This window comes from Bombina bombina, chromosome 1, assembly GCF_027579735.1.
Source record: "Bombina bombina isolate aBomBom1 chromosome 1, aBomBom1.pri, whole genome shotgun sequence".
Lineage (NCBI taxonomy): Eukaryota > Metazoa > Chordata > Amphibia > Anura > Bombinatoridae > Bombina > Bombina bombina.
Window position 1 is genome coordinate 175,086,476 of NC_069499.1, and position 14,382 is coordinate 175,100,857.

Consider the following 14,382-nt stretch of genomic DNA (forward strand, 5'->3'; position numbering starts at 1 on the left):
GTCTGCCATAAGTCCTTTCTGGGGTCGACCATAGGAAATAATTTCTTAAATATAGGAGGGGGGCAAAAGGTATGCCGGGCTTCTCCCACTCCTTATTCACTATGTCCGCCACCCGCTTGGGTATAGGAAAAGCGTTGGGGTGCACCGGAACCTCTAGGAACTTGTCCATCTTGCACAATTTTTCTGGAATGACCAGGTTGTCACAATCATCCAGAGTAGATAACACCTCCTTAAGCAGTGCGCGGAGGTGCTCCAATTTAAATTTAAATGTCACAACATCAGGTTCTGCCTGTTGGGGAAATTTCTGATTCAGGTAAAATTTCTCATCTGACAAAACCTCCCTCATGGCCACTTCAGATTGGTGTGAGGGTATGACAGAGTAATTATCATCAGCGCCCTCTTGCTCTACAGTGTTTAAAACAGAGCAATCGCGCTTTCTCTGAAATGCAGGCATTTTGGGTAAAATATTTGCTATGGAGTTATCCATTACTGCCGTCAATTGTTGCATAGTAACAAGCATTGGCGCGCTAGAAGTACTAGGGGCCTGCGTGGGCAAAACTGGTGTAGACACAGAAGGAGATGATGTAGAACTATGTCTACTCCCTTTATCTGATGAATCATCTTGGGCAACTTTACTATCTGTGGCAGTACTGTCCTTACTTTGTTTGGACGCTATGGCACAATTATCACACAATTTTGAAGGGGGAGACACATTGGCTTCCATACATACAGAACATAGTTTATCTGAAGGCACAGACATGTTAAACAGGCTTAAACTTGTCAATAAAGTACAAAAACCGTTTTAAAATAAAACCGTTACTTGTCTTTAAATTTTAAACAGGGCACACTTTTTTACTGAATATGTGAAAACCTATGAAGGAATTGTTCAAATTTGACCAAATTTTCACCACAGTGTATTAAAGCATTCAAAGCATTGCACCCCAAATTTCAGACCTTTAACCCTTAAAATGACAAAACCGGAGCCGTTTATAGTTTTAACCCCTCTACAGTCTCAGCTACAGCCTTTGCTGCGACTTTACCAAACCCAAGGGGGTATACGATACCAGATGAAGCCTTCTAGGGACCTTTTCAACTCCTTCCAAACCCATACACATGCAGCTGCATGTCCTGCTCTCAAAAGTAACTGCGCAGTAATGGCGCGAAAATGAGGCTCTGTCTACTACAAGGAAGGCCCTTCCTGACTGGGAAGGTGTCTAGGCCAGTGCCTGCCGTGAAAATAACGTTCCCCAAAGTTATAAAGTGTGAAATTCAACCTCAAGCTGTATAAAATGCCCAAATAAAGCAATCGATCTAGCCCATAAAAGTGTCAACCAGTTTTATAGCCCATATTAAGCCCTTTATTCTGTTTGAGACTAAGAAAATGGCTTACCGGTCCCCATGAGGGGAAAAATGACAGCCTTCCAGAAATTACAAAGTCTTGTTAGAAATATGTCTAGTCATACCTTAAGCAGAGAAGTCTGCTAACTGTTTCCCCCAACTGAAGTTATCTCATCTCAACAGTCCTATGTGGAAACAGCAAACGATTTTAGTTACTGCTGCTAAAATCATACTCCTCTCACAAACAGAACTCTTCATCCTTTTCTGTTTCAGAGTAAATAGTACATACCAGCACTATTTTACAATAACAAACTCTTGATAGTAGAATAAAAAACTACAACTAAACACCACATACTCTTAACCATCTCCGTGGAGATGTCGCCTGTGCAACGGCAAAGAGAATGACTGGGGTGGGCGGAGCCTAGGAGGGACTATATGGACAGCTTTTGCTGTGCTCTTTTCCATTTCCTGTTGGGGAAGAGAATATTCCCACAAGTTATGGATGATGCCGTGGACCGGACACACCAATGTTGGAGAAATAAGTATGTTTTAACTTTGTATTCCTTATAAATTTAAAAAAGAAAATATGTATTTGGATACCACACTATGCCGTTTTTGAAATGTATGTAATATATTTAAAAAAAAAAGTATGTTTTTTTTTAAAGTAATTAAACTTCAACTTAGATCTGTAATCTATTCACTACAAACAACAAAAGCCTTGTTTTTTTTAAAAAAAAAAGTTTATTATATACACATAATAAATAGATTACAAAATATCTTAAAAATAGTTGCTGACAATTCTATCCCTTGTGTCTGTTGCTGCAAGAGAATCTGCTGTATCCTCTGTCTCCAAACTTGACATATCCTCCTCTGATATGTCCTCTACCTCTATGGGGATTTTTTCCTGTAAGGCAATGTTGTGAAGGATACAGCAGACAACTACTATATCAGCAACTTTGCTTGGGCTGTATTTCAGTGCCCCCTCTGTCTTGTGCAAGCACCTAAACCTGCTCTTTAAGATGCTAAATGCCCTCTCAACTACCACCCTGGCTTTTGCATGTGCCTCATTGTATTTGATCTGGGACGCTGTCTGTGGGTTTCCAATTGGTGTCAGAAGCCAGTTGTAGCAGGGAAAACCCATATCTCCTGAAAAAAAATAATAAAAAAATATCAAAATAATTGTAAACACCTTACAAACATCTGCACAGATCTCAATAATACAACTCTTACCTAACAGACATCCAGATTTGCTTTCAGCACACATAAAGTCCCGATATAAGGCAGATTCCCTCAGAATATAAGCATCATGGGTACTACCAGGGAATGCTGAGAGGACATAAATAATTTCGCAATTGTGGTCACAGACTACCTGCACATTCAGGGAATGCCACCCATTTCTATTTATATAGATTTCGGGGTCACCATAAGGGGCACATATAGCAATGTGGGTGCAAGCTATGCACCCAATCACATTAGGGATTCTAAATTTGGAATAAAAATGTTGCTTAATTTTGGAAAGCTCAGATTCTCCAGAGGGGAATTTTATAAAAGTAGGCAGGTGCTTTTTAAGTGCATCCATTACTGGTTGAAAAGACCTTGAAAAAGCACTTTGAGAGACTCCAGAGACAGTGCTTGATGTGTGCTGAAACGAACCAGTTGCAAAAAAATGCAAGCAGTTCATAAGCTTGACCACGCCAGGAATAGCATGACCCCTCCTGGTCTTTGGTTCCAGGTCATGCTTTACCAACTCATAGATGTTTAAGATGACATCCTTTGGGAATCTATAGCGCTGGTATACAATATCATCAGGCAGTGATGTGAGCTCTGGCCTCTCCCTATAAAGCCTGGGTCTGTAAACACGTCGCACCACTACATCTCTGGACTCAGGGTGTCTCTCATCTGCCTCATGACCACTGGCAATTCTAGGGTCATCTGAGAGCTTTCGTTGTCTTCTAAGATGCATCTCACGAGTGAAAAAAAAATAAGCCACGAGCCCAGCCATGTCTGTAAAAACAAACAAAAAAAGTTTTGTAAATAAATTATTATCTTGCTGACATTATATTAGCAGCAAAAATGAAGAACAACAGTTAAAGGGACATAATACTCATATGCTAAATCACTTGAAACTGATGCAGTATAACTGTAAAAAGCTGACAGGAAAATATCACCTGAGCATCTCTATGTAAAAAAGGAAGATATTTTACCTCACAATCTCCTCAGCTCAGCAGAGTAAGTTCTGTGTAAAAAGTTATACTCAGCTGCTCCCAGCTGCAGGTAAAAAAATAAAAAAATGAAGAAATGAACAGCAGCCAATCAGCATCAGCAGAGGTCATGAACTCTTACTGTGATCTCTTGAGATTTCACTTAACTCTCATGAGATTTCATAGTAAGCTTCCTTTACCTGATTGGTGAAATAATATGAGAGTTCACGAGGCTCATCCTTTCAGCTGTCCTAGGATAGACACACTAATATGCTGCTTAGAAATCCTTTACAATGGGAGGTGGCTACTGAAGAACTTTTGAGGTAAAATATCTTTCTTTTTTACATAGAGATGTTCAGGAGATATTTTCTAGTCAGCTTTTTACAGCTATGCTGCATCACTTTCAAGTGTTTAAACATTTGGGTATTATGGCCCTTTAACTATTTTCCAGAGCAATAAGAAATAAAGAGATTTACCAGAATATGGGTTAAGTCCTTCTGGAACAACACAAACCAAACTAGAAAGAGCAAGGAAGCTTCTTCCTAAAAAAAAAACAAGGGAAAAGAAATAAGCAATTATTTAGTTTAGGCAAATAAAATATCTTGTTCACAATAAACTAGTAGCCAAAATAAAGACAAAACCTTACTCTTTCAAGAGCAATAATAAAAATGTAATTTTTGCTTACAAAAATATGTGAACAACCCCAGTGGGAAAGTAATCTTACCACTAACTCCTTCAATATGCACTATATTTTAATGGATCTAATAATGTTATTTTTATACCCTGGTGATGCACTGTTCAATTTGAATTAACCTCATTTGTAATCATTAACATTGATTGTTATGTTATGATGATTAATTAATATGGGTTACAATGTTTTAAGTGTTGTAAAAGGGACACTAAAGTCAAATTTAAATTTGCATTATCAATTTGTTCTCAGTCACACTTTCTAAAGGCACCCACTTCTACTTAGCATGTGCAAGAGTTCATAGTGTATATGTATATGAGTCTGTAATGAGATAATGGATGTCACATGAAAGAGTGGGCAGGAAAATGAAGCAATCTTTGAAATTTCTCAGAAAAACAAAATATACTGTCAATATTAAAGTATTTAATTGTTCTTTAATGCATTTCATAATAAAGTCTTCTAGCTTCTATTGGTTGATTTAAACGTAGGATCAATATAGTTGTAATTATAGAAAATGCAGGTTGTTCAGAAATAATATGTTTTACTCTAACCAGTTAATTCTACTAATTAATTAAGAGGTTTTAAAATGTTGTTTGTGTTATTACTGATTATCTTAATCATGCTGGTCTTGCTACTGGTAGTTTCTTTTCCATAATTCAACATTTTAAATTTAATTAAAGTTTATACTATAAAAAATAATAATAATAATAATAAAAAAAAAATTAGTATGCTTAATTGATAAATTCATTTGTTTTGTGATTTTGAGAACCCATGAGCCATCATGTGGGATTAAAGTCCAATCCACTAGGAGGAGGCAAAACACCCAAGATAATGGAGCTTGTAATCCCCCCCACTTAGCCATGATCCCTCAGTCATACATACACAAGACCACATACAAACACAAGACACGTTGCCTGCAGAACTCTCCTACCAAAAACAGTCTCAGAAGAGGGAAATGTATAAAAATAATAGAATTTGGTAAAAAGTATACAACATGGACAAAGCAGCGTCCCACCAAATTTGTTCAAAGGATTCTTCATTTCTAAGGTAATTGCTGTAGCTTTTTGTCACTTGCAGGGACCACATAAAGGAATAAACAAAGAAGAAGAATTTGTAAATTATTTTGTGGGCCTGAAGACAAAACTTGAGTGTGCTAACCACATCCAAGTTGTGAAGCAATCTCTCTTTACCATTTTAAGAAGCTGGACAGAGAGATGGAATCCCAATGTTCTGATTAATGTTACGAAAGTACCACTTTAGAAAGGAAATAATAATTGGTTGTCAAAACCACCTACTTGTCGCTTAAGGGGAAGCGCAGGGTAGGGTAGAAAGTTCAGACACTCTTCTGGCTGAGGAAATGACCGAGAGAAAACAAAAGGAAAAAAAAGATAACCGTTGAATATCAAGACAAATTTAGGTTCCGAAGGCTGAATAACTTAAAACTAGGTTAAGGTTTAATGGAGGAAATGCTGGTCTCATAACCGGTCTTATCCTAAGGCCTGAACAAAGGCTTGAAAGTCAGGGAGTCTAGAGATCTTTTTGTGATACAAGACCAACAAGGCAGACAAATGTTTTTTCTAGACCATCCTGTAAAAATTGTAACATACAAGTAATACATGAAAAACAAAACACAAAAAATATATAAATGCTCAAAATCATGCGAGGTGAGTAAAGCTTTCCATAACTTGTGGTAAATGTGCCTGGTAACAGGCTTTCAGGCTTGAATTAAAAGGGACAGCCAAGTCAAAATTAAAAACTTACCTGATTCAGATAGGGCATGCAATTTTAAAACAACTTTACAATTTACTTTATCATCAAAATTTGCTTTGTTCCCTTGGTATGCTTTGTTAAAAGACTAAATCTAGGTAGGCTCATATGCTAATATCTAAACCCTTGCCACCTCTATCTCAGTGCATTTTGGCAGTTTTTCACATTTAGGCACTGCTAGTTCATGTGTGTTATATAGATAATATTGTGCTCCCTCCTGTGGAGTTATGTATAAGTCAGGACTGATTGGCTAAAGTGTATGTCTGTCAAAAGAACTGAGAAAAAGGGGCAGCCTGCAGAGGCTTAGAAACAATGTAATCACAGAGGTAAAAAAAGTATTAATATAACAGTGTTGGTTATGCAAAACTGGGGAATGGGTAATACAGGGATTATTTTATCTTTTTAAACAATAATACATTTCAGGTAGACTGTCCATCATTTGATAAGAGGAACCCCTTTGATAGAAAATTAGGCATTCAAACGCCATGCCATCAATCAGACAGATTTGTGGTCTTGATGAAAGAAGAGACCATGAGAGAAAAGATACTTCCTGAGAGGAATAGCCAAGGCTGGCTGGGGGATACTTGTATTAGATCAGCATACTAAGTCCTGTGAGGCAACCAGAATTAAAGGCACTTTCTTGTTTTATTCTGGTTACTACCTTGGATAAACTGATAAACTAAGAGAAACTCTTCTTATTGTGCCAGCCGTTCAGACTTTTAACTGTTTCCAAAAAATTCAAAGTATGTGCACCAAATGTGTAGCCAATATGTGTAAAACAGAGTGATGTGAAATGTCTGTTGGTCGCGAGCTGCCCCAGGTAATTGCACTGAACAGGCAAATAATACTTGTCTAATAACCAATTGCAATGCTTGTAACAAGTAACCGGCACTCTTAGGCAAACCAAATAAAACGTTATGTTAACCTTCACTCACCCGTGTTCTGCGGATTGGGGGTACTTCTGGCAGACCTCTGCCGCTTTACATCCGCCACACTCCGTGCAGGTAAGGCTCCAATCAGGAAAAGGGCAAATTCACCGGAAGGCGCCAGGACGAAGCGGTGTACCTCTACCGCCTCAACTTATCCCAGCCACAGTACTTCCTTGTATTGTGTAAGTTGCTCCTCCCCCCTGCTCCGCTCCGTAACACGGTGAGACTTAGTGTTGAAAACAGCGGTCACCAGGACCGTAAGTATATGGCTAAACACAGATGGTCATCATACTTGCTCCAAACTGATAATCAATGTCCCATACTCAGCAAATGCTACCGGTGTACTGGAAAGTGAAAAGATCAAAGAGAGGAAGTCCCAGTAGCATAAAATTAAATCCTTTATTCTTGGTACAAATAAAATCAAACATGGATATTCACAGCAAAGACGATGTGGAAGGTGCTGAGGGCGCAGCACTAACTGGCTTACATGTTTCGGAAATGATCCGTAGTCATAGCCTGTAGTGCTGAGCCCCACACCTGTTTAAAAACAATTCAAACAAATGTGATAGGTTAAAAAATACAACAACGCCCTCAAACTAAACCTGTGCACACCTGAATAGTAACTAGATGCCTGTGCTGCTAACACTAATTAACATACTGAAAGGATGTAATGTTGATAGTAGAAAACTGGCAGTAGTATATACATAAGTAGACAAAAAACATAAACGGAATACTGCAAAGTAATTAGATCAGGGACTGTATATGTGTGCCTAGATCTTACCTACAAAAGTATCATGTAAAATATGCAGAAAATTAATAGATATGTTCCACTGAACTAGATTAAAGCTAAACAACTAGCCTGCAATTGTAAACCCAGATAAAAATGTATATATCTAATCAAATGATAAGGTAGATAGTATATACTAGTAGTGCTAAGTGTATATCTAATCAAATGATAAGGTAAATAGTGTATACTGAGAGTGCCATGCTGACACCTTTGCTGCATAATGACATTCAATATACTATGAATAATAACTAAAGAAATGTCCAAACGGATAAGCCCAAAAAGTATATTAATGGGAAAATCTAATGCCATATAGATCATAAAATATGATAAACCCATTCAGATATATAATTAAGGCTATTCAATGTGGATGATTGTAAATGCCTATAAAATTCCAAATTCATATTTGGGAGAATCCTAGATCTGGACAAGACTTAGATATATTAGTCATTCTGGGAACAAAATACCATAGGAAAAATTAGACAGTATAAGTGGGCAGTTGATAATTAGTCTAAGCTGACACCTACATGTTACTGGGTAAGATAAGAATAAATAATAGTTTGAAAGAAGGCATAAATATTAATCTATGCCTGAACTAACATGCTGGAGAGTAAAATGACAATGGCTTATTCTTTTATACCCTGTAATATAACTGCCTGGGTGTAGAGACATAAACGTATACCTGTTAGATATATGGATGTGTAAGATACATAATCATTGGGATCCACTGAACCAACCCACTATACTATCAGGCTACAATCTTACAGTAATTAAACACAATAACTCTCTCATTATATACTGGAGACAATCACTTAGGAGAATGTGTACAAAAATATATAAATATATATATGTGGCTAGTGTTGCGTTTAAAGTCTGATGCCAAGGCCTATCGCCACGTTATTGATGGTAATGTTACACTAGACAGAATGGAATACTAGGATGCCAATATATAATGTATGGCAATAGTATGATAATAGTAAAGATAATACAATGTGGAAAATATATATATATATATATATATATATATATATATATAAATATATATATATAAATACAGTAGTAAAGGATGAGTAAATTCAGATGTTGTAAGGACTGTGCACCTAGTAAGTGTAGAGGGCAACATAATCTATGTTCGCAAGAATTACTCCCAGAGATTTAAAACATCATATCTGGAGTTGAGTCCTACAGGTACCCGTGTTCCGAGTGTGAAAATCCAAAAGGCTTCGCGTCTGGCGAGGAGAATATCAATATCCCCTCCCCTGGTAGGTCTATTAACTTTTTCAATCGCACACCAGGTGAAGCCCTGGAGATTATTGTCATGATACACCCCAAAATGTTGAACAATAGGGGTTGATGCCCTCTTGGTGTTAAATGAGGACAAATGTTCTCTGATCCTAGTATTTAGGTCATGTGACGTGAGTCCAACATACTGGATTTTACATAAAGTGCACTCGATCAAGTAAATCACAGATTCTGTCTTGCAGTTCATGCAGGATCTGATCTCATATTCTTTTTTGGTTGCTTCACTTGCAAAACCTTTAGTGATTTTGACAAAATCACAGGGTTTACATTTCCGATGTCCACATTTGTACATGCCTGGGTGTTTAAGCCAGGCACTTTGCTTGGATTTATCAGATTTTAATAGTGTGGGTGAAAGAATGGAGCCTAAAGTGGGGCTTTTCCTAAAAGCACATCTTAGACCTGATTTCACAGTATCCACTAATTTCTCCTCAGCCAAAAGCAATGGGAAATGTTTGCGAACAATGTCGCATATCAATGGATATTGGACACTATGAGTGGTAACAAAAGTAACCCCCTGTTTCCTTTGCCTGGTGTCCTGTTTTGTTCCCAGCAACTTTTCCCTGGGAATGGTTTGAACCTGTTCCCTGGCTTTTCTTATGGCCTTGGGTGGATAATTCCTATCCCTAAGTCTCTTGTCCAGTCCTCTGGATTCTCTCTGGAAATCAGTGTGCAGAGTACAGTTCCTCTTTAGCCTAGTGTATTCACCCTTTGCTATAGCAAAAGGGACATGTTTTGGGTGGCAACTGGAACCCAAAAGTAGAGAATTGCCCGAAATGGGTTTGCGATAGATAGTCGATTTGACTGTGCCATTATCTATGGCCTCTAAAGTAAGGTCAAGATAATTAATGAATTTGTCATTAAGTTCATAAGTGAATCTGAGGCCAAACTCATTGTTGTTGAGAAAATTTATAAACAGAGAAATACTGGTTAGGTCCCCTGTCCACACAAAGAGGAGGTCATCGATGTACCTCCTATAAAAGGAGATACAATCTCTGTAAGGATTACTATCCCCAAAGATATGGCAAAGCTCCCACCATCCTAAGAATAGATTCGCGAATGATGGTGCAAATTTAGCTCCCATGGCAGTGCCACATCTTTGGAGATAGTAAACATCCTCAAACTTGAAAAAGTTGTGTGTAAGTAAAAAAGTGGTTACTTTAATCACATACTCGATAAAGGTCTCATTGTAATCTGACTCGTGTTCCAGAAAAAACGCTATGGCTTGTACTCCCACCTGGTGTGGGATGCTAGAGTACAATGAAACAGCATCCACAGTGAGCCATTTAAATCCATCATTCCATTCAATCTTCTCAATTAGATTCAAAATGTGTTTGGTATCTTTCACATATGAGTGGAGGGACATGACTATGGGTTGGAGAATGGAATCCAACCACTCAGACAAGTTACCCAAAAGTGAGTCAACCCCACTCACTATGGGTCTCCCTTGGACATTGTCAAGGGTTTTATGGGTCTTTGGTAGGTGATGGAACAAAGGGATTTTGGGAAAATCAACTGATAGAAATTCCACAGTGGTCTTATCCAATATACCTAGTTCAAGGCCATCATCCAGAAGCTGTTTAAGTTCCATCTGGAACTGTACAGTTGGATCTCCTTTCAGAACAAAATAATCAGTCTCTTTTTGTAATTGCCTTAAGCCTTCCTGAATATATTGTTCCTTATCCATCACTACTACCATGCCGCCTTTATCCGAATTTTTAATAACCAGAGAATTATTGTCTCTTAATGACACCAAGGCTTCTTTCTCAGCAAGAGATAGATTGAAATTGTGTTTGGGTTGATTGTTTTTAAGTGTCAGGAGATCTTTCTCCACTCTATTATAGAAAGTTTCTATAACATTGCCACGATTGTGAATAGGATAGAATTTAGATTTTTTCTTAAAACTGGGACCCCTGCTGTCAGGTTTTCCTTTGCCCTTCCCCCAATGCCTATAAAGCTTCCTTCTCAGCTGCAGACAAGTGCTTAGTAATTTGTTTGTAGTGAGCACTGTTTCTGAGCCACATCAGGATTTCTACTCCTGTGATCTTTATTCACACTCTAAGAGATAAAATCTTCAAAGTTAAATCAGATTCTCTGAACTGTTATTTTGCTAACGTTACTTATCTGTACGACTGAGATATTAAACTTCAGTGTGGGAGCCTTATATGAAAACATCGTGGCAGTACACACCTCCTTCTGATTTATCTCCTGTCCTGTGTATATATTTCAACTTGTCTCGCTCTGCCTCACAGCCCACAGAGGAATCCTCTCTCTCTACTGCTGCTGCTAACGGAGCAATTTCCCTGTCACATCTAAGCAGCCAGCTGGATCCTAAACTGAAACTACTCACCGGAACAACAGCTGATCCTGTCTGTATCAACGCTGCAGAGAAAAACATCAGCGTCTGGGATCTTCACACACTGAAACCACGGACAAGGCACTGCCTGCAGTAAATCAGCTTGTGTGAATACTTAACACAACTTGTCCTGCATCCTCCTCTTCATTTAGGAGTCTCCAGGTAAATATTCATTACCCTGAATAAGGGATTTGCATACTCATATCTGTATATAAATTGGAGTTACTTACCTTGAACCTGCAACCCTTAAAGGGACACACATGTTAAGAAGCTACTGCTTAAAGGGATATACTATACTTTACAGCATACCTAAGTTGGGACATTACCTAAAGTCTTACAAATCTTACCGCTGCTCATCTGCCTACTACCTAGGAGGTAACTAAAGTACTGCTACATAACCTGTGTTATAATTATCAGAGGAACTTTATCAGTACATTATAAAAAACTTCAATTCTGTCTAATTCTGTAACCCATTCTATTACCAGGATTGCAGCAGACAAAGTGATACAAAACCTTATTTAGGTCTACAGTTGAGTTCCATAGACTGAATTCTTCAATTAAACTGACATATTACTAAGCCTAAAACGCAATGGAGCCAGTAGACCTACCGCAAGTAGTTTATGCTCTCTCACAAAGAGTCGACCAATTGGCACAAGGCCTTAAACAGCTACAATTTGAAAACCAAACTTTACATGAACTTTTAAAGGAAACCCTGACCTCTAAGACCTCTGAACCTGACCCTCAGGTGTCCCTACCAGATCCATTCTCTGGCAACCGTAGACTTTATAGACAGTTCAAAAACTCTTGCAGTTTGTTATTTCAACTAAAAGCCAAGACATACAAGACTGACAAGATTAAAGTTTTAGCTACCATTTCCTTCTTGAGAGGGGAACCACGGGCATGGGCAGACACACTATACGAGACAGATGACCCTATTCTTTCATCTCTAGACCGGTTCATACATGCTATGGATGAACTGTACTTGGATTCCAACCTCCAACAGACCGCCGAGACAAACATGAGAAGTCTCAAACAAGGAAAACGGCAAGTGGAGGAATATATAACGGAGTTTAAACAATACTCCACGGACTCCTTATGGAATACAGTAGCGCTTAAGAACCAGTTTAGGATAGGGTTATCAGACGCAATTAAAGATGAACTGGCCCGAATCGACTTACCTGATTCCCTAGAACAACTTATGAGACTTACTACCCAAATTGATAGACGTCTCCGTGAGAGGAGAAGCGAACAGGGTTATCAGGAGAACACACACAGAGCAACCTCCTCACACCGTTTGCCTCCCATACACAAAACAACCCCAGAACCTATGGACATAGGTATAATCCGTGGACCACTCACTTCCGAAGAACGCAACCGCAGAAGGACTCAAATGCTCTGCATGTACTGTGCTAATCCGAACCACACGGTGAAGGACTGTCCAACGCTGATAAAGAATGAGAAGTAAGTGCATTACTATTCATACATCTTGTGTTTCACATATGAACTCCACTTACTGTCGTCTCCCATTAACTTTGCAGTGGGACCAAAGCAGACTGAAGACTGAGGCCATCGTGGATTCAGGGGCTTATGGAAATTATTTGGATTTAGATGTTGTTAAAAGAAATAAAATTAAGTTTGTGTGCAAGCAGCAACCTGTTGTTGTTCGTGTAATTGATGGTTCAAACATCCACACAGGTCCTATTACACATGAAACAGTACCTTTGCAGGTACAAACGTCCACAGGACATACTGAATACTTAGTATTTGACATACTTCCTTCACCATTGTTTCCTGTCGTTTTGGGTCTTAGTTGGCTACAAGAACATAATCCTTTTATCGATTGGAAGAATTTAACATTAGGGCTAACTTCTGACTATTGCAAAACCACTTGTTATCCACAGGTACACGTCTTACAGCTATCACATTCCGAAGTCAACCTACCTGAAGTCTACAAGGATTTTGCTGATGTTTTCAGCAAAAGAGAGGCAGAAACTTTACCACCACATCGTAAATACGACTGCCCTATAGAACTTCAACCGGGTGCTGTTGTTCCCCATGGACATCTATATCCTCTCAGCCAGCCAGAGTTAGAACATCTAAAAAATTACCTTGATGAGAACCTCCGAAAGGGCTTCATAAGACCTTCTACTTCCCCAGCAGGGGCAGGAATGTTCTTCGTCAGAAACAAAGATTCCTCACTTAGACCAATCATAGATTACAGAGAACTAAACAGAAGAACTATAAAAAACCGATACCCTCTCCCCCTCATACCAGAACTCATTGAAAGATTAGGAAACGCAAAAATTTTCACAAAACTGGATCTTCGTGGGGCTTATAATCTCGTCAGGATTCGAAAAGGTGATGAGTGGCTTACCGCCTTTAGGACGAGATATGGCCTGTATGAGTACAGGGTAATGCCATTCGGGCTATGTAATGCCCCCGCGACGTTCCAGTACTTCATAAATGATGTATTCAGGGATCTTCTGGATGTCTGTCTAGTCATTTATTTAGACGACATACTCATATATTCCGATGATCTTCCTCAACATATCACACATGTCAGATGGGTACTCTCCAGACTCCGTTCTCATCAGTTGTACGCAAAACCTGAAAAATGTGAATTCCACAAGGATACCATATCCTTTCTTGGGTACCACATCAGTTCAGCTGGGATTCAAATGGAAGAAAATAAAGTTAGTACAGTAAGGAACTGGTGTCAACCAACATCAAAGAAAGAACTTCAACGCTTCCTCGGTTTTGCTAACTACTACCGGAAATTTATAAAGAATTTCTCTAAGATAGTAAGACCTCTTACTATTCTCACAGGTACATTACCATTTAAATGGAACAACGAAGCTAACCAAGCATTTATAGAGTTAAAACAAAGGTTTACAACTGCACCGATTCTACAGTTTCCTAACCCTCAGCATCAATACGTAATGGAGGTAGATTCCTCGGATTACGCCATCGGGGCCATTCTATCTCAATGGGAGACACCAGCTACACCTCTCCACCCAGTG

At 38.7% G+C, this 14,382-nt stretch overlaps 1 protein-coding gene across 5 annotated transcripts in view; it reads right to left on the minus strand.

Moving 5' to 3' along the window:
- MIPOL1 (mirror-image polydactyly 1) overlaps positions 1-14,382 on the minus strand; it is a 1,201,709-nt gene that overhangs the window by 1,140,235 nt on the left and 47,092 nt on the right. For 3 of the 5 annotated variants that reach the window (XM_053697726.1, XM_053697723.1, XM_053697724.1), the window contains 2 exons: positions 4,016-4,081; positions 2,066-3,342 (listed from right to left, as the gene is read on the minus strand). The exons of 1 other annotated variant lie outside the window; for it this stretch is intronic. In XM_053697726.1, coding sequence (XP_053553701.1) covers positions 2,117-3,340 — 1,224 coding nt within the window. In that variant the 5' untranslated portion in view covers positions 3,341-3,342; positions 4,016-4,081 and the 3' untranslated portion in view covers positions 2,066-2,116. Of the gene's footprint in view, positions 1-2,065; positions 3,343-4,015; positions 4,082-14,382 lie in introns of those variants that run through there. One more of the 5 variants, XM_053697727.1, reaches the window with a different exon arrangement.